Below are 20,926 nucleotides of genomic sequence, written 5' to 3'. Positions count from 1 at the left end.
GAGGCGGAGCGAGTCCAAAATGGCGGCTCTCAGGCTGGCGCGGTCCGTGCTGCTGTGGCTTTGAGGTGGTCGCCGGGGGTCGTGGGGGACGATTTCCCCGCCGCGGGGGCCCTAGAGGATGAATCAGGGGCTCTTCTAAGGTTAGGCGGCGGGGGTGGAGAGAAGTGGCAGCAAGGACTGCGGTGGAGTCCACGGAGCGGGATGTGCGAGAGTTACTCCAGGTCGTTGTTGAGGGTCTCGGTGGCGCAGATCTGCCAGGCGCTGGGCTGGGACTCGGTGCAACTGAGCGCCTGCCACCTCCTCACGGACGTGCTGCAGCGTTACCTGCAGCAGCTGGGACGGGGCTGCCACCGGTACTCTGAGCTGTGTGAGTACCGGGCTGGGTGCGGGAGGGCTGCCTCTGGGCAGTTACGGGTGACACCTCCGCGTTCCCCTTCGCTCTACCGGCGTCCAGGAGGTGTTGGTTCTTCTCCCCGACACCGCGATTGGGTGTCTTCTCGGCCCCTGACGTCCCTCCGCTTCCACTGTCCCTGGAAACTCAAGTCATCCGTTTGGTCCCTCTTCGTCAGCCGCTAACTTATCCAGCCCGTAGCCCGCGCCCTGTCCCCGCTCCCAGCTCCACAGCCTCTGCCCTCCTCTGTGATCTGATCATCGGTCTTAATCATCGTCTACTTTTGGCTGCGTGTAGAACCACCTCCAGAATGTCTTACAGCCTCTGTTACTTTGGTCCTTTTCCTCCCTTGCCCGCAAACTACTACAACTAGTTGTCACAGGCGCTCCGTCTACCGGCCGTTTCTTACAAGCCTGGCCATTCTTCAGCTCCTGACAACACATACTCGTTGACAGCTCTGGTCCGTTAGGGACACTGCCTCTTCTTTCTGTATGTGTTCGTTTCATAGACAGCATCTCTGCTTACTCCTTCCCAAGGCCGACTTGGTCGGTTTCACTTAGATTACCTGTGGCTTACGTCTCAGCCACCCATTGATTTCCTCCTCTTCTATATTTTTGTGTCAGTGGTTATCAAAGTGTGGTAGAGGGATCATCGGCAATTTACAAGGCTCCCCAGGTAATCTGGGCTACAGTACATGGTTTTTAAGCAAATGTCTGGTAGTATGTATAGCTGATGGCATTTACTAAGTTGGAATATTTAGTAGAAGCAACACATCGTCTCATTGATGGGAAGTCTGTGTGTGTGGAGGGGGAACTACCCCTCATTTAAGTTTCGGGGCATTATTTTTCAGGTGTTAAGCTGGAAAACTGGGTGAAGTGTTTTATAGGATATTTTTTGTTAAAGAGGTTGCTCCACTGAAAAGTTGAGACCCATGAATACACTTTACTTCTTAGGCCCCAAATTCCATTCCAGCGCCATAGTGCTGCCAGAATAATCTGTTAATCTCTCCATCATGCAAATCTGGTTTTGTCATTCTTAAAAATATTTCAGTTGGTTACAGGCTGAAAAATCTAAGCTCTCAAGCAGCACACACTTCCCTTTGTGAGCTAGTATTTTTCTTATCTTCTGCCATTCCGTCATCCTAAATCTGCAACCATGCTGAGCTACCTGCCTTTTCCGAAACACTTTAAGCCTCCGTTCCTGCATGCATGCTGTCTCCTAGTGTGTCCTTCGCCCCCTGGTCCACCAGTAGTATGACTTCTGGTTTGAGATTCACTTATCACTTGCTTTAGCAAACTCGTGATATCTGTTCTCATAATTCTGTGCTTATTTCTGCTATGTTATTGAACACCTTGTTTTGTAATCATCTGTGTATATCTCTCACCCTCCCCTCTCCCCTCCCCAGGAGACAAATTTATTATATTTGTGTTCTGTAACCTAGTACAGTGCCATAGTAAAATAGGCACCCAGGAAATAGTTGTTGAATAAATAAGTGAACTGATAATCCACCACCATAATAACTATTTAGTCATTTCATCTTTTGAGTTTTAAAAACGTGTATTTTTAGACAGCTTGATTTCATGGATACTTCTAATCTGAATTTGGGACTGTTGAGTAGCTCTCATTCATCTTGATCTTAAAAATACACCACCAGCACACTGCTGTCTGCTTTTGCTTCTCTTCCCTCCCTCCTCCCTTCTGGTGCTTGAGTATACTGTTACAGCATACGTAGTCCAGGTTATATTTTTGCTACCAAGTTCCCTAAATGAGGACAGATGTTCTGTACCTTTAGGTAATCAGAATAACCCTGAATACATAGTTACTGTTCCTGCCTTATACATGGTACCAGACAGGTGCTGGCACTCCAAGCAACCAGGTATTCTAGAGTCATCGGGCGATCCCTGTTTTGTGTTAATGTGAACCTCGATCATTAACCAATTTCTGTAATGATTTTCTTGCTTTTAGTGAGAATACGATGATCGGGTTCATTCTCCATTGTGGTTTGGTGACTTTTTGAAAATGCTAATTCCTGGTATACTTATTAGTCATAGACTTTTAAATATTCTTTTCTCTACACTATTCTTATTTTGCACCGGAGTTCTGTAACATCAGGTCACCACTGTGCAATCTTGCATTCTGTTTCTTTATTTCCTTTGTCTTTCTGACACACGTTTATTGAGCACCACTTATGATTTGAGTTCTGTGCTACATGTCGGAGACATAGGCTTACTTAGACACAATCCCTGCCCGTAAGGTGTGTAAAAGGGTGTCGAAATGTCAGTAAAAACAAACTGATGGTATTTGTTCCTTTTTTAAAAAATGCTGTAAAGTTAAAGCAAGTATCGGAAGTTACTATCAATTCAACAAATAATGCATTTGAAAATTTCCCTAAGGTAACGATTTACCAAAGCATTCAGAGGCAGAAGTTTCTGTATGCATTGTATTATACATTAAATAATGTGTGTATACGCTGAAAGCAGTGCACGGTATAGATATAGGCAGTAAATGCAAAAGGAATACAGTGAAGGAGAGACACATGCACACTCTGGGTTCCAGGGCAGGATTCACTGGAAAGATGAGATTTGAGTTGAGCCGTGAAGCAGGGTTGTATAATGTAGGGAGCATGCCAGGTAGAGAAAAGCATAACCTGAGATAACCAAGTGGGAGTAAGTGAGGCGGCCAGCTTGGCATGTGTAACCAGTTCATTTGGAAGGTGCTAGAGGAAGATGTTAAATGGAGCGAGATCAGATTAGGGAGGGACTTAACAGAGAGAGAAATTACAACGTGGTAGGAAGCACTGCATACTCTTACGGAGGGGGATCGTGTGATGAAAGTGATGCTTCAAGGCAAGTGTGCTGTCGGTTAAGTGCAAGAGAGGCGGTTAAGTGCAAGAGAGGCGCAAGGCGGGAGAACTTGAAACTAGGCTGAGACAGTGAGAGTAGGAAGAGAGAGAAAGGAAAAATTCTCAAAGCCGGGACCCAAAAGGGTGCAGGGGGAACACCAGAAGGTCTTGGGTTGAAATTGCAAAAATGTGGAAGAATTCAAGAGGACCACATTTTTAGGACTGAGAAAAGAATACTGCTTTTAATAAGAATCAAAGAGTTGAAATGCCTGTCTGTCATTAAGAGAAAGAATGAGTATTCATTTTATTTATCCTCTCTTTTTTCTACGTCAAAGAAGTAACCCATACTTGTATAAAAATTCAGACTACAAAATCTTTGAAGTTAGAAACGAGTCTCCTGCTTCAACTCTGCCCTTCCCTTGTTCTGCAGCTTTCAGCCCCATAAACTGTTACAGTTGGATGTATATCCTTCCAGAAGTTTCCTTGTGTGGGTGTGAGCAAACATGTGTCTAATTTTTATGAATTTTGGATTATTCTTTTCCATTTTACATCATGATTTAATTTCAGACAAACTGAGTTTGGCGTGATCATAGGAGATTATAGTTTAAAAAATAAGCTATTTATTGGAAATCTGGAACTGGAATTTTCATAGAAGTTTTAAAAGATGTAGAGACCTAAGTTCTGCTAAGGGCAGGCAGAGGAGAAACTTCCTTTTGTAAAGAGAATCTCACTATATCTAATGTTTTATCATTTTATCTCTACCCATTTTATATGGTGTCTTCTAAATACATTTAAATTTTACATGTAAATTACCTTTATGGTCTAAGCCCTTTCAGCAAATTTCTTGGATTTAAAACATTGATTCAGTGGTATAATTCATTCAACAAATGTTTATGGAGTGCCAACTATATGCCAACCGCTGTTGTAGTTTCCAGAGTTGTATCACTGAGCAGTAGAGAAAATGGAATGGACATTTACCTAGCTCAGCATTCTATCAATACTTATTTGATAAAATATAATAATAGTAATATTTATCAGGCATTTACTTTGTGTTAGCCACTGTTCCAGGTGCTGTTGACCATCTGTAAGTTACTTTTGACATTAGTTCTGTACTGGCTGATTGTTAGTATGAATTGTCTGTGGTGTTCTGGTTGGTTGTCAGATCATATTTAAAATTGACTTTCAGAGTCAACTTTCTAATATTTAAACAATATGATAGTCTATTGAAAATGTATTCAATTTTTTCCAGTGACTGAGTCTTAAGTATATAGTATATTTGATTCTGAGCTGCATATTTACCTAATACTTTTTTCTTAATATTTAAAAAAATATTCATGGAATTTGCTTAAAATAATTTGCTTTGCTTTTGACTTTGTTTCAGATGGCCGGACAGACCCAATTTTGGATGATGTTGGTGAAGCTTTCCAACTTATGGGGGTTAGTCTTCATGAACTAGAAGACTATATCCACAACATTGAACCTGTCACTTTCCCACATCAAATTCCTTCATTTCCTGTTAGCAAGAACAACGTACTTCAGTTTCCTCAACCCGGAAGTAAAGATGCAGAGGAAAGAAAAGAATACATCCCTGATTACATGCCACCCATTGTGTCTTCTCAAGAAGGTCTGTGGGGTTTTTTGTTTGTTTCTTGCTCATATATTTGTAACTATTTTAACGGGTTTTTAATCTTCTTAGGTTTCCTAACTGAACATAAAAAGTTATGCTAACATATAAATTCTAGAAATGCAGTAAAAATATTGTAATACTACTTACAAATTATTCTAACCTTTAAGCCAGCAAACTTGCAACGGGCCTCACCAGGCAGAGCCATGGAATCAAGGGTATGTCTGATGAGGCTTTGATTTCCTTTGTAAATTTTAAGTAGGGGAGAACAGAATGTGACCACAGAGAGGTCTGTCAAAGATGTGTTATATGCGAATGGGATATTAAGTAAATGAGAAAGCCTTTGAAACATAAAGAAAATTGGGGTAGCTCTCCCCCTTCCCTCCTTATTATAAATGTGAGTTGGGTAATACTGGAAACAGTGAGTGAGTGAACATTCACTAATATTATGCAGATTTATCTATTTATCTGTATTTTTTTTTTTTTTTTTTTGGGCCATGCTGTGTGGCTTGTGGGATCTTAGTTCCCTGACCAAGGATTGAATCTGGGCCATCAGCAGTGAGAGCGTGCTATCTGCATTTTTATGATGAGTAGAAATGTTTATGTTTGGTCATATAGAATTTTTATTGTAAAATAATACCTAATCAGGCACAGTAGTCAATCCATGCAGAGTTCCTTTTTTCCTGCATGATTTTACATGTTAATCATTTAGGTTCACTAAGATTCTAAAGAGATACATAGTAATTTGTGGTCTTTAACGCAGGTACAGAATATTTTTTCTTGTTAAAAAATGGAAAAGGAAATTTCTTTAGTTTTTTAAAATTCTAAAGCCATAGATGTACTTCAGGATAATGCCAATGATGACAGAAATAACTTTCTAACCTTTTTATTGATGTACAGTTCAGTGGTATTAAGTACATTCACATTGTTATGCTACCAACACCACTGTTCATCTCCAGAACTTTTTAACCTCCAACTCGGTAGCCATTAAACAAGAACTCCTCATCCTCTTAGCCCCTGGCAGCCATCATTCTATTTTCTATAAATTTGACTACTCTAAGTACTTCATATAAGTGGAATCTTACTTATCTTGTGTCTGGCTTACTTCACTTAGCATAATGTCTTCAAGATTCATCTATGTTGTAGCAGGTGTCAGAATTTCTCTCCTTTTTAAGGTGGAATGATACCTCATTGTGCGTATTAAACCACATTTTGTTTATCTGTTCACTTGTTGATGGATACTTGGGTTGTTTCTACCTTTTGGGTGTTGCAAATAATACTGCTATGAATGTTGCAAATACCTGATTCCCTGCTTTTCAGTTCTTTGGGGTCTATACTCAGAAGAGGAATTGCTGTATCATATGGTAATTCTCTATTTAATTGTTTGAGGAACAGCTATACTGTTTCCACAGTGGCTGCACCATTTTTCCTTCCCACCAGCAATTCCCGAGTGTCCCAGTTTCTTGTGGTTCATTTCTTCTAATCTCCAATTGCACTTTAATAGCATTTTGAAGTGTTACTTACCTGTTTCAGAGACTAGCTTTAGACATGAAAGAAGTTGTGTTACAATCTGTGTGTCAGTGTTTCCTCATCTGAAAAACTGGATGAACACTGGCCCTAAGTTGTAGAGATTTATCCTGGGTTGGTGCGTGGCCATCAGACACTCTGGATCTCGGGGCAGCGGGCTCTACTGAACAGTGCTGGTGCTGTGCTGTGAAGTGCTGTGTTCGTGCTTGGTGATAGGCACCATGGGTGTGGAAAGAACTCGCTGTAACCTTTTGGAAGGTTGTCATAGCTTTCTGGTTTGAGTCCCTTAGAAAAAGACTCTGCTTGACAGCTTAGCACTTTTCTGCTTAAAGTTCTTAGGGATTTAATCCTGACTGAAGGCAGCAATCAGTTTCACCAGTAAATGTGATAGAAAGGGTGCCTTCAGTAAATGTTCTTGAACTCAATTCAAGTAAACGTTGTTTATAGAATCTTGCCTGTAGAGGTTCCTTGTTTCTCCTTTTCTGACCTAATGGTACATGAGCAGCAGGACTTGGAAATCTCCATGTGAATCTCTGTCATCCCCAGCTTTCCTTAGTAGCTGCTAAAAATCTGTCTCCTCCCCACCTTTGAATTTATTTGTATTTGTAGCCTTTATTACCTTGGAGGAAATCTTACTGTTTGCAGCTCCCTGTGTAAAGTCATTCTCTTTAAACCCCTCATTCCCCAATGTCAGTGTTTTTGATCTTAGAAACTTATATTTATTACAGCATCTCTAAGCATATATTTATTTACTTTAAAAATATAACAGGGCTTCCCTGGTGGCGCAGTAGTTAAGAGTCCGCCTGCCGAAGCAGGGGAAAAGGGTTCGTGCCCCGGTCCGGGAAGATCCCACATGCTGTGGAGTGGCTGGGCCCGTGAGCCATGGCCGATGAGCCTGTGCATGCGGAGCCTGTGCTCCGCAACCGGAGAGGCCACAACAGTGAGAGGCCCACATACCACAAAAAAAATAAATAAATAAAAATAAAAATAAAATAAAAATATAACAAATACATTTCAATATTAAAATTATCCCAGGAGGGTTTCTTGGGCAGAGGCCTGGTAGTAGCTGTATTGAAAAGAACTCCGTTTTCTCGTATAAACAGGTCATGACTGTCAAGTAGGCCTAGAATGTCCTTCTTTGCTGTTGTCATTGGATGTGATTTATTCAGCATCCTGGACCTCTTCATGAAAGTAGTGCTAAAGTAGTCCGTGATCTGTCCTCTTGTTCTTTAAGAATAATCTTTGTATGGCTCTGAAATTTTTAGCTGAAAGGTCAGTTAGAAGTACACAAAATTTGGAATTGTGGTAAGAAAACATGAATGGTAATCAAATGCTGGGGGGAAACTGAAGGCGATACGTAGGAGGAAACTAAAGGAAAGGCACTGTATATAACTGGCACATCAGTGATCTCAGAAGGGTATGAGTTTTATGTCAGTGGGTTAGACAGTGGTAATGTGTAATGGCCAAGACTTAGGTTCGTTATCAGTTGGCGAGTGATTCAGTCGGAACTACTATCTTCCCCATGTAGAAAGTTTTAGTCCATTTTCTTGGTGTGCTTTGGACCTTTCTAAATCTGTTTTGTAGTTTTCATTTCATTCTGTCTCTTGTTACATCTCCTGTTTAATAGTTATATTGTTTAATTTTTTTCTAGTCTTTTTGAAAATTTGAATTCATATTTGATTAATCTCAGTTCCTGGTTCACGCACAGGTTCATCTCTGGTCCATGCATGGCCTACATTTATTCATTTAGAGAGTTATTTAATTATTTTTAATAATGTAATAAGCCCTAATGAACTCATTACTCAAAACCAAGGCTAGGACTTTGATTATAATCTACGCTTAACCCTTTTGTTTCATTTTTATGGCGCAGTGAAATTCTCTCCAAGTGATACAGTTATCATGTTTAAATACTGCCAAGGAAATGTAACTGAGATAGTAGATTTTTGCTGGGTAGTGAAGGAAGTATGAAAAAGAATTCAGTGATTTTAGCTAGTGACTTCTGTCTGAAATTACAACAGTAAAATTTTCAGTTTCTCTTCTGGATTATTTGAAGCAAAACTTGAATCTTATTTCAAGTTTTCTTCAGTAAAAATTATAAACATTTTAAGAGGAGAATTATGTAAGCCTTGACCACTTCTCTTTTCAGCTAACGCTTAGGAATTTTCTAAGGAGCAGAGATATTGCTGATTCATACGATATGCATATGGTTCATAAGGATGTAGTAATGATAGGCAGTACAATAAGATGCTTATCAAAAACTTTTCCCCTTATTCATGGAAAAGGACATAAAATACAGTCCTGTGGTTACCATTTTTTAATATAGCCACACAAGTCAACTTAATAAATCGTTTACAATCTGACGTCTTCTTTTCCACAGGCACAGGTTGTTAGAAAGTATCTAGTATTCTGGTTAGTGGTGCACAGTGTGGTACAGACATGAACAGCTTTGATAATAACATCTGTTCACCAAGCTTTTTATTTTGTTTTTATTTTTGTAAGAGCCACGGACACGGTCAGACTTCGGTCATAACATTTTGTTCGCAAAGTACTGTCATGGGACTACCCTCTTATCAATCCTTTGACTTGGTTCTCGTCAAAAAAGCGTGTGAACGTCTTCTCCACGCACAGCCGTCTAAGTCGTCTGGTGGGGGTGGAAGCCTAGAAGGCCTGAAGGGGCAGCGGGCTGTAGTAGAAGAAGCTTGGACTTGTGGAGCTGTTCAGACGTGACTCAACTAGTTACTGAGTTTACAGTCTCACCAAGTCACTTTACTTTTCCGAACGTCATATCCATCATCCATAGGATAGGTATAATACCTGCCATGTGAGCGATGGTGAGGACTAAGTGAGAGATTTTGTAAGACGTTTCTATAGAATAGTACGGTGCTGAACGCATAGGACACGTAACAGTGAATGTCCCATCTCTCTTCCTCTTTTTTTTTTTTTAAATAAATTTATTTGGGCTTCCCTGGTGGCGCAGTGGTTGAGAGTCCACCTGCCGATGCAGGGGACGTGGGTTCGTGCCCCGGTCTGGGAGGATCCCACATGCCGCGGAGCGGCTGGGCCCGTGAGCCATGGCCGCTGAGCCTGCGCGTCCGGAGCCTGTGCTTCACAACGGGAGAGGCCACACGCGTACCGCAAAACACAAACAAAAAAATAAATGTATTTATTTATTTTGGGCTGTGTTGGGTCTTTGTTGCTGTGCGCAGGCTTTCTCTAGTTGCAGTGAGCGGGGGCTACTCTTCGTTGCAGTGCGCAGCCTTGTCATTGTGGTGGCTTCTCTTGTTGCAGAGCACGGGCTCAAGGCATGTGGGCTTCAGTAGGTAGGTGTGGCACGGGGGCTCAGTAGTGTGGCACACAGGCTTAGTTGCTCCACAGCATGTGGGATCTTCCCGAACCAGGGCTCGAACCTCTGTGCCCTGCGTTGGCAGGCGGATTCTTAACCACTGTGCCACCAGGGAAGTCCTGCTTCCTCACTCTTGAGGAATTTCCTTTTCACTTGAAAGACAATATACATTTGTGAAGTGACTTGACAATAAGAGTAAATCTAAAACAATGTTAATCACATGCTTAGGGGCTGAGGGAACACAAACTTAACAGCTGGGCTAGGGTGCGTGCTTGATGGAGTATTTTATAAATGCACGTCTTGCGTAGACTATTACAGTTCTGATGGCCGGTACCCAGTGTGTTTCACCAAGAACATTCTCCCGCCAGCCTGTCATACGTATTTTCATATTCACAACAGTAACAAATTTTTCTTCTCTGTTTTGTTGTGCTGAGGAATGCGTGAAAAATAGCATTCTCTGCCAAAGTCATTGTTTGGTTCTCAGAGTGTGTTCAGGTGGTCTGTTGATCTGTCCATAATATTTGAGAAAGAAAAAATAAATAGAAACCATTTACTCTGCTTTATTTATTGCAGAAACTTACCAACCTCAACCTAGCAAACTTGGTAAAGATACTGTGATGTTGCTACTTTTAGGGTTTGTATTCCTAAAATATTTTAAATTAACTTATTTTTTAGAATAGTTTTGGGTTTACAGAAAAATTGAGAATATAGTACAGAGGGTCCCCTATATCCTGTACCCAGTTTCCTGTAGTGTTAGTGTGTTATATTTAGTATGGGAGGTTTGTTATAGTTAATGAGCCAACGTTGATACATTATTATTAACTAAAGCCCATTATTTTTGGTTTTTACCTAATATCCTTTTTCTGTTCCAGGATCCCATCCAGGATACTCATTACTTTAGTTGTCCTGTCTTAGGCTCCTGTTGGCTGTGACAGTTTCTCACTTTCCCTGTTTCTGATGACCTTGACAATACTTTTGAGAAGTATTGGTCAGATACATTATAGATGCCCTTCTGTTGGAATTTGTCTGAGGCTTTTCTCATGATCGGACTGGAGTTATGAGTTTTGGGGGAGGAAGACCACAGAAGTAAAGTGCCATTTTCATCACATCATATTAGGGGAACATCCTATCAACGTGATTGATCAGTATTGATGTTGACCTTGGTCACCTGGCCGAGGTAGTGTTTCTCAGGTTTCTCCACTGTAAAGATACCCTCTTTCCTGCTTCCCACGCTGTCATCTTTGGAAAGAATTCCTTACACGTAGCCCACAGTTAAGGAGCTGGGAGTTACACGCCCCCTCTTTGAAGGTGGAGTATTTCCACCTTCAAATTAAACTCTTCCCCAGAAACTATTTGAAATTCTTCTCAATTTGTCTCTTCTCCCCCAGGGCTTATATTATGAAGCTCTTTTATTTATTTGTTTGTTTGTTTGTTTATTTATTTATTAAATATTGTTTTGTGTGTAGTTTTTTAAAAAAATATTTATTTTTTATTATTATTTATATTTTATTTTATTTTGCTGCGTTGGGTCTTCGTTGCTGTGCGCGGGTTTTCTCTAGTTGCAGTGAGCGGGGCTACTCTTTGTGGAGCTCTAGGCACCTGGGCTTCAGTAGTTGTGACACGGGGGCTCAGTAGTTGTAGCTCACGGACCCTAGAGTGCAGGCTCAGTAGCTGTGGCTCACGGGCTTAGTTGCTCCGCAGCATGTGGGATCTTCTGGGCCAGGGCTCGAACCCGTGTCCCCTGCATTGGCAGGCGGATTCTTAACCACTGCGCCACCAGGGAAGTTCTATTTATTTATTTGACTGCGCTGGATCTTACCTGCGGCATGCAGGACTTTTGTGGCCACGTGCGGGATCTTAGTTTTGGCATGTGGTATCTAGTTCCTGACCAGTGATTGAACCCAGGTCCCCTGCATTGGGAGCATGGAGTCTTAACCACTGAACCACCAGGGAAGTCACTATGAAGCTCTTTTAAAAGATAGACATTTACAGGTTCAAAATAATTAACAAAAGTAACACAAGCATGTTGAAAAAAAAAGAAATATTGCCTAAGTATATTCAGTATAAAACGAAAGGTCCTCGTTATTTTCCTCGTTCACCATGAATAACATTGTTTAAAGTATGAATCCTTCTAGATCTTTTAATAGGAAGTGTTTTGACTCCTAAGACTCAAGGATATGTGTCTTTTTCAATCCCTACCATTTATTTCTCAAGCTACTGCCATCTGACTTCTCCCTCCATCCTTTTATTGAAGCAGCTCTCACTGAGATCCCAAGTACTGCCTAATTGGTTGACTTAAAGGAAATTTTTATCCTCACTGATCTGTTTTTTTCTGGGGGGGTGGGTATAGCTTAGTGAATTATTATAAAGAAAATACCTTTTAACCATCTCCCAGTTCAATACATAAAACTTTACCAGCCACCCCAGAGCCCTCCACATGCCCAGCCCCTCTTCCCTCCCTGCACTGTCCTCACTTTATAGCACATACTGCTTTTCTTTTCTTTATAGTTCTGTCAATCAAACATGTATCTCTAGATACTTTAATTTCTTTACATAGCCCCTGTTTTTACTTTACATGTCTTTTAAAGTTTCTTTTAATCTACAGGTCCTGCCTGTAATTCCCTGCCCCCACCAAATCCCTTTTTTCCTTACAGTGTATTGGTAGAGGAACCTGGGTGGCTGGACTTATAGTATTTCCCAGAGTCTGGATTTTGCTGACTGTGTACTCATGGTGCAGCACAATGTGTTTCTTGGAAATTGGCAGCAAGAATCTGAGGATTGATCAGTACCTCTGGCAAGATAGATGCAGTGTCATTTTCCTTCATCAGGAGGCAAATAATGTCTGGTTTTCACTCTTTTTTTTCTTTGGCTGTGTTGGGTCTTCGTTGCTGCACACAGGCTTTCTCTAGTTGCAGCGAGCGGGGGCTACTTTTGGTTGTGGAGCTCGGGCTTCTCATTGCGGTGTCTTCTCTTGTTGCAGAGCATGGGCTCTAGGTGCGTGGGCTTCAGCAGTTGTGGCACGCGGACTCAGTAGCTGTGGCTCGCGGGCTCTAGAGTGCAGGCTCAGTAGTTGTGGCACAGGGGCTTAGTTGCTCCGCGGCATGTGGGATCTTCCCAGACCAGTGATCCATGTGGGATCTTTCCGGACCAGGGATCGAACCTGTGTGCCCTGCATTGGCAGGTGGATTCTTTTTTTTTTTTTAACATCTTTATTGGAGTATAATTGCTGTATAATGTTGTGTTAGTTTCTGCTGTATAACAAAGTTACTCGGCTATACATATACATATATCCCCATATCCCCTCCCTCTTGTGTCTCCCTCCCACCCTCCCTATCCCACCTCTCTAGATGGTCACCACCTAGAGGGATGGGATTAGCAGGCGGATTCTTAACCACTGTGCCACTAGGGAAGTCCCTGGTTTTCACTCTTTTTGATACTAGGAGTTTCAGTGCTCAGTGCCTAGGTCTATTCATTCGTTGGGGTCATAAGGTACTGATATTCTATCGTTTTATTTTTATCTCATTCTTTAATTGGAATAATTTTATAAAGAAATCCTTTCCCTCATCCACTGTTTAGTTACTTAGTTCATACAGCAAAAGCAGGATAAATGCTTGGTTCTTTCATTTTATCTCCCTAGTCTTTAAGATAATGAATTGGTTCCTTGTCATTCATAGGTGACTAATTTTTTTTTTAATATATCACTATGAACTCATAGATTTAAAGATATTTGTTAGGTTTCTTTCATTACAATTCTCACCCTTATTGCAAACCAGATCTTCCCATCTTTTGGCCAGTGGAGGCTTCTTCAGTCTGGCTTCTGAATCCTTTTGACATGATGCTAGTGGTCTCTGACAGTGTCCTAGCTCATCTTGTATATTCTTGTGCCACACTCGGAATCAGTCACTTTTCCAAGAAAGCCTTGGCTTCTTGGGAAATGGCATTTCCAGTTCACAATCTGGGCAGTTGGGGTACTTACTACAACTGGGTTGTCATTGTTTCTAGGCAATAACTAAATAAATATCTATATCGTGTATATACATACAGATGTGTGTGAATACATAGACAGTTAGACAGATAATAGATAGGTGACCTCAGGAGTTTATACAGATATTTCCAATTCAAATTCATGACTCTGGGTGTTTTGCTTTTCATGTTATATCAGTAAATACTTTTGTCTCTAACAAGCATTCTGGTTCCCAGGGATAAAAAGAAGATGATAGAATTAGAACATCATCCATATTCTGGATTACACATACAGTATTAAAACTGCCATTCATGATTCATGAAACAGGTAAAAATTTTGTTTTTGCTTATGCTATCCTATTACTCCTCACCCCCAGTTTTCTATGATTGTACCTTGTCAGACCATATAGCTGCTTTCTTGAGTTCTGTTACATCTTTTGAGTTTTCCTAATTTTGATTTATGCTCTTTCACGTCTTCTAGACCATCTTCAAATAGAACATTACAGTTTTCGTCTGTTTTTTGAGTATGTGTTTCTCGTGTACTTTCATTGTCTGTAGGGATGTTATTTTGGTATTTCATCTCCTTTTTCTTATAGAAATTGTGCAGGTGAATGTAGGTTTTCTGAACATCTGGAAGGAAGTTGAGGGTGGTTTTTCTAGCTTTACGTACTCCGTCTTCTGCTGTTGCTGTGGAATGCGCAGACATAGCTTGCTTTCTGAGATTTTCTGTATCATTTTCTTGCAGCACTTGTATCTGGATGTTCTCTTTCCTTCTTGCCAGCTTGCTTTTCCTTTTCTGCTCGGCTATGACTCCAGGCCCAGCAAGTTTCTTCTCAGTGGGCTCTGTCCTGGGCAGAGGAGCCAAGGGTCACGTTTGAAAGCTCGGGGGGCTTGACCCTTCCGCCCTCTACATCAATCCCCCCCACCTCCGCTTCCCCTGCCCCTGGAAGTGGCCAGACCTTCCCAGCCTCAGCCCCTCCTCTCGTGTGGCCTGCCTGGCTGGCAGTCAGCACCTGCTGGGGTTTTAAGGCTCTCCTTTTTCAGGAGAATCTTCTTTCAGTCTCCCTGTTGCTTCTCACTGTTTGCCCTGGCAGATGGGTAGTACTCAGGGCTCGTGGCTCTTGGTGATTGGTCCTCACCCTCTGTGTTTTGGTGTCGAGGGGTGTACTTTGTCACCTCATTATAGTAGTTGCTCTATTTTTATGTGGCAATTTGGGAAGATCCCCAAACTACACTGCCACTGCAGCAGCTTTCTTCTAGGATTCCCTTTATTGGGCCTTCTTGCTGCATTGGTCACTGTTGGGCACCCCTTGAAACTCCTTTTCTTCAGTGACATCGTCCTCTCTTAGTTCTTTTTATGTGACTAATGCACTCTCTGTGCTTCCCGTGGGCTCATCTCCCGTGGCTCTTCTCCCTCCAGAATGTTGATGCTCCCAGAATTGTATCCTTGACCTGCTGCTTCCCACACTGTACAGCGTTTCAGTGTGTGATCTTCTCTACTCTCCTGGTCTCACCTGTCATCTGGATACTGATGAGTCCCCAAATTGTCCCCTCATACCACACCTTTGAGATTCTATATCCAGGCGTCGGGCGGCCATTTCCACATTTCCCATAGGTACTTCACATTGGCACGTCAAGGGCTACACATAGTATCTCACCCTTGATAACCTGTGTTATCTGTTTCTGTTGGTGGCACCATCTGATGCCTAGCCGCTCAAGCTAGATGTGTGAGTGTTGACTTTGGCCCCTCCACTCACTCTGCTCCTTCAGTCCCATAACCAATTCTGCTAATTTTCTTTCCTAAAAATTTCTAAAACACTACCCGAAAATTCCCTTTGTTTAAACCTTTATCTCTCTCCTGAACTATCCTTATCTTCCACAATAAACTGCTAAATAAAACTTAAGTCTATCCCATAGTGTCAAACACCTTATTGGCTCTCCACTGCTTACAGGTACAGTGTGTGCTCCTTGTTTCTCAAGGAAAACCAAAAATGTCTGTGGAGAGCAAGTTCTTTTTTTCATGCAAGATAATTATAGATTAAAAAAAATTTTTTTATGTAAATGTAATTTGATTTCCACTTGGGCCTCTTTTTAAAAAAAATTATTATTGTATTTAATTGAACATTTCCACTTTTTTTTTTAATGATTGCTTTTATTTATTATTTATTTATTTTTGGCTGCATTGGGTCTTTGTTGCTGCGTGCGGGCTTTCTCTAATTGCGGCGAGCAGGGGCTACTCTTCTTTGCAGTGTGCGGGCTTCTCATTGCTGTGGCTTCTCATGTTGCGGACCACGGGCTCTAGGCGCACGGGCTTCAGTAGTTGCAGCACACGGGCTCAGTAGTTGTGGCTCGTGAGCTCTAGAGCGCAGGCTCAGTAGTTGTAGCGCACGGGCTTAGTTGCTCCGCAGCATATGGGATCTTCCTGGACCAGGGCTCGAACCCATGTCCCCTGCATTAGCAGGCAGATTCTTAACCACTGCATCACCAGGGAAGTCCCTAATTTTTAAAAAAAATTTTTTTTGTTTTAAATTTTGGCTGCACTGGGTCAAGTAAATGTAGCTTTAATCATTCTAAAGAAAAGATGTTTATTCTTCCAACTTAGATTACTTAGTAACTGAATAGAAGAGCGCTAATGAGGAAATTTGCACTGCTTTTAAGTCACTAAAATATCAATATTTGTTTATTTGAAAGTAGAGATATAAAAGCTTGGCATCACATGGCAAATTTATAAATATTATTTCATTTAATCTTGAAACAACCCTAAGGGCAGATGCTGTTATCACTCCCACTTTACAGAGGAGAAATGAAAGTTCCAAAAAAATGTTTCAGTTACCTTGCCTTGCGTTACATGGTGCATTGGGAGCAGGGCTGGATTCGGGTTTTGGTGATTCCATTCAGTGCTGCGTGCGTGGATGCCCACAGTGTCAAGTCCTACACGGGGAAGTGGGATTGACAGTAGAGAGGAGAATAAGGCATCCCTTCTCCCCACTCTTGAGCTTTCCTTCTGTGGTTGTTGGAAATCTCAACCTGGGCAGGCCTTCCTGAGTGGAGCAGTACCGTCATCAAGCCCGTCTTCTCAGCGGACAGGCTTGCAGAAGGCGTCCCGGCCCCGAGTCCAGCCCAGTGGCCAGCCCTGCATTGGACCCTCTCAGGGTCTCCCCTCCTGACATCCCAGGGCTGGGGTGCAAAGGTCTGGGCAAAGTTTATTCTGTGTATCCTAGGTGGTTACCTGGAGGCATCGTGTTGTTTTTCTTAATCCTACAGCGTCTGAGCTTAAAGGTTACATCTGAAGTGATAATGAAGGGTTGATATGTGCTGACTTGTCTACGATGTTAAGGACAAATTTCTGAGCGTGAACCTATAGGGCCCTCATGATGAGACTTCTGTCTGCGTTTTCGTATTAGTTTCATGCCCCTCATTGCTTCAGGCTTTAATCTCCAGAATCATTAACTTGCTTATGTTTCCCCAAATGAACCATGCACCTCCATATCTTTGCTCAGGTTCATCTGGAGTCCCCTCCTCAGCCAGGCTCCTTTAGGCACCATGTAATGTGTGTCTCCATCATCACCCTCAGTATGTCTTGTTCTAATGATTGGTTTTGTCTCCAGAACTTACACTGGTCTTGCTTCCTCCGCACTCTCTGTCCACTCCTCCTTTTGTACAAAACCTAAAGCCCTTTTACTCTACCTGAGCAGTCAGTTCAAGACACAGAGAAAGGTACTGACCGCTGTCCTTAGGGCAGTTTGTTCAGAACGCTGGGGAAGCTGTCTCAGAAAGTAGCTTGTCCAGAGTTATATAGCTGCTGAGTGACAGAGCTGGCCCTCGAGGCCCAGCATTGGTCTTAGCCCAGTGTCCTTTGCATCACTCATCACCCTGCTGTTATTCTCCAAGTCCAGGTTGAAACAGAGCAGGGTTTATCCTTGGGCCCTTCCAGTGTTCTTCTTTTCCTTTCAGATTGACTCCTTCAGTGCAGTTACTTAAAAAAAAAAAAAAATCACGTTTGGTAACATCTCATTTGATTCTTTCATTTGTGTGAATTTTTGCTTATTATTATTGTCCTTTGATATGGAGTTTTACCTACAGCATAAGTTTTTAAATTAGGTTTTTTTAAAATATGGGTATCTTTTGCTTTGCATTCAGACTAGCAGAATCAGCCCTTAAGTAGAGGTGTATACATTTCACAATGGACAGTAAAAGTACCAGCACATGCTGATATGATAGACCACAGTTTATAGTGGACCAGGCCAAAATTCTCTTCCTTGTTGAAATTTTTTCCCTTTAATTTGTGTGGATTTATAAAAATCAGAGCACACTTCCAATGTTATAATAAAATAGTTTGTATGTTTCTAAATCAACAAAGTAATATCAAATGCCTTAGAAAAGTTAAGCATTTTGCTATTTTACATACTACAACCACCAAATTTGTCTGTTTCTCCCTTCTAGGCATCCATGACAGAAGAAAATATTTTGTCAGTTTTTTATCAAATTTTAAAAATTTCAGAAGTTTAACATTTCTAATATCCACAGTTAGATTTCTTGGATTAAATTTCCCGTGTGTGTGTGTGTGTGTGTGTGTGTGTGTGTGTGTGTGTGTGTGTGTGTGTACGTGCAGGGAGGGAGGTTGAGGGGAGTAGGGAGATAGTTGTTACACAGCTGACTTGGGTTAAGACCCCAACATTAGTGTTTTTATTGTAGTTAGGATTTATTCTATCTTGCTTTGCTGAATTTGAATCTTATCTGGGTTAAATAAAATGCAGTAATTGCATTTTATTTAACTGATTATCTGCTATGGCTACATAGAGCTTTTCTGTTTCAGAGAGAATAATATCAAGTTATTTGCTTCAATTTAAAGCGGTTATATATTTATCCTGTACCATCGGTACTAAAGGCAAATTCAGAATCATTTTTTCATTTACTTATCAAATAGCTATGGAGAACCTACTGTCTACCAGGCATGCTGCTTATTTATGGAGATACAGTGGTGAACGAAAAAAAGAAAGCGCCAACTTTGCCTTCCTAGAGCTTCGGAAAGAAGAAAGATTACACTAATATTTATAGATGATTTCAAATTATTTGAGATATTTACTTAGTGTGCTGTAAGGATGAGGGACTCGATGACGGTTAAGTGGCCAGGATAAGATGATTCCATGAGTAAATTCTCATGGTGAGGAGGAGGATGGCCTTAAGAGAGAAGACCTGGAAAAGAGCCTGGGTACAGCTTAGTGTGGCCACGCAAGGGGGAGCTGATGGGGCCTGAATTCTGACTGTGGTGAAGCGATCAGGGGAAGGACCGGATTGGAGAGGTGTGGAGTGGACAGGATTGGGTGGTAGATAAATTATAGAGAGTGTGTTAGAGAGAGGAGCGGGGCTTCATGCTGGGGAGGCTGGGTGGTAATCTCAGCATCTAGGTGTCCTGATCTTAAACAGATTGGCCTGATCTGGGGATTAACCTTAGAATGGACTTTCTATCCCTCAGGCAATGCTCCAGCATAACCTGTATTTATTTTTTAAAAAGAGGAATCAGGTAGAGTTCAAGATTAAATAATCCGGCATGAACCTGGGATGCCCGAGCAGACTATGTTGCTTGTTAAGGGCAACAGGTGCACTTGCTTTAAAAAAAAGGCCGGGTTTGCATATTGTTATCATTGTCATTTTTACTAGTTTAATTTTAGGGCACCTGCTTTGTGCCAGGCCCTGTGCTCCATATTGGGGGTGCAAAGGCTCTCCTTTCATTGACTTCATGGTGTAATGAGGATTTTTGAAGATGGCCCTGTTTGTCATTGTAGGATACTGAATTAATATGCTTTGAGATTTTAGAACAAAATGTTCAAAAACACCTCACGTTAGTTTTGTTACTAAAAGATTAAATATTAACCTTCAGTTTATTAGTTTAGGGCTTAAAGTTATAGATAACGCTCGTGCTGTGATGCCTGTTGTTTGCTGTAGTCATGTGGTGTTTGACTGCCAAAAATTCTAGCTTGGTATTTCATTGGGGTTTGATGATTTAAAGCCTTTCTTTTTTTTTTTTTTTTTTTTGCTTTCTCCCCAATACTGTTATGTCTGCTCTTTCCTCTCCTAAGCCCCAGTTCCCACAGTTGTAGAATGGAAATAGTAGCCTCCATAGGGTTGTTATTATAAGTGAATGAGGGAATTCCCCGGTGGTCCAGTGGTTAGGACTCTATGCTTTCACTGCCATGGGCCCGGATTCAATCCCTGGTTGGGGAACTAAGATCCCACAAGCCACGTGGCATGGCTGGAGAAAAAAAAAGTGAATGAGATTAATATCATCTATTATTGTAAGTCTTCAACTTGGTGTTTGAGAGCAGGACCACATTTACAATTTGTTCCTGAAAATCTCAGCGCCAAGTAATTATGGTTGTCATACCATTATATCCTGAAGAAACACAGTACCGTAAATGTACATATTGGTAGTAACACCCAGTCTAATTCTTTCTGATGTGAAAATTCTGGCGGTGTGTGAAGTGCTCGGCACAGAGTAGGTTCTCATCTGCTGGGGTATTTTACTGCCTTCTGGTTGACGGACTGTCCTGTCTTTCCTGTGTGAGCTGCACTGCCAGCCAGCTCAGGTCCACAGACTCACACCTGAAGACCACAGCATCACTCAGAATGTTACCTCGCTGGTTGGCTTTGAGAGAAATAGATTGAAGATGTGTGTGAATGTGCAAGTTGTTTGGGCCAGGTCTTTGCAGCTATCTTTTATATTTCTGCATGTCTCTCATTGTTTTTTGGTGATAGACTTTAATTTTACTGATCCACTTTCAATAACTTGTAATCAACTTTTTCTAACCCTTAGACATATTTAAGAATTTTATTTTACATAATACTTAAAGGTAGCTATTTGTATCTAATTTTACCACAGAAAAGAAGCAATACTTGCAATACTTTCTTTTTCTTTGTTGTGAGCCTTGTGATGTTACGTTACAGTGTTGATTAATTGTTGATGTTTTGTGCTAATACACTGCCATGTGCACAATTAACGCATTGATTGATTGTTTTTCCTGCATGTAATCAGACTTGGTTTAAAGTTATTATTCATTTTTATCAGGTATTATGTAGTAAAAATGTAATGTTTAAAATACACTGCTAGTTCATAATGTTTAATTATCCACTTTATTCTTGCTGGAGACTTCAAATTCTGCAGTCTAAATAGGAATATTGATTTCTTTTTTACTGTGGAAGGGATTACAGTTCAGTAGGTGGCACTCTTTTCTTTTC

General features: G+C 41.3%; 1 protein-coding gene across 1 annotated transcript in view; it reads left to right on the top strand.

The window, feature by feature from the left end:
• TAF3 (TATA-box binding protein associated factor 3) overlaps positions 1 to 20,926 on the top strand; it is a 152,912-nt gene continuing 131,986 nt past the window's right edge. The window contains exons 1-2 of the mRNA XM_007465804.1: positions 1 to 367; positions 4,615 to 4,857. Of these exons, the coding sequence (XP_007465866.1) occupies positions 202 to 367; positions 4,615 to 4,857 (409 nt within the window). The 5' untranslated portion in view covers positions 1 to 201. The remainder of the gene's footprint in view (positions 368 to 4,614; positions 4,858 to 20,926) is intronic.

The sequence above is a fragment of the Lipotes vexillifer genome, unplaced genomic scaffold (assembly GCF_000442215.2).
Source record: "Lipotes vexillifer unplaced genomic scaffold, Lipotes_vexillifer_v1.1 scaffold7, whole genome shotgun sequence".
Taxonomy (NCBI): domain Eukaryota; kingdom Metazoa; phylum Chordata; class Mammalia; order Artiodactyla; family Lipotidae; genus Lipotes; species Lipotes vexillifer.
The sequence above is the reverse complement of the archived record's forward strand: the minus strand, read 5'-3'. Positions and strand labels throughout refer to the sequence as shown.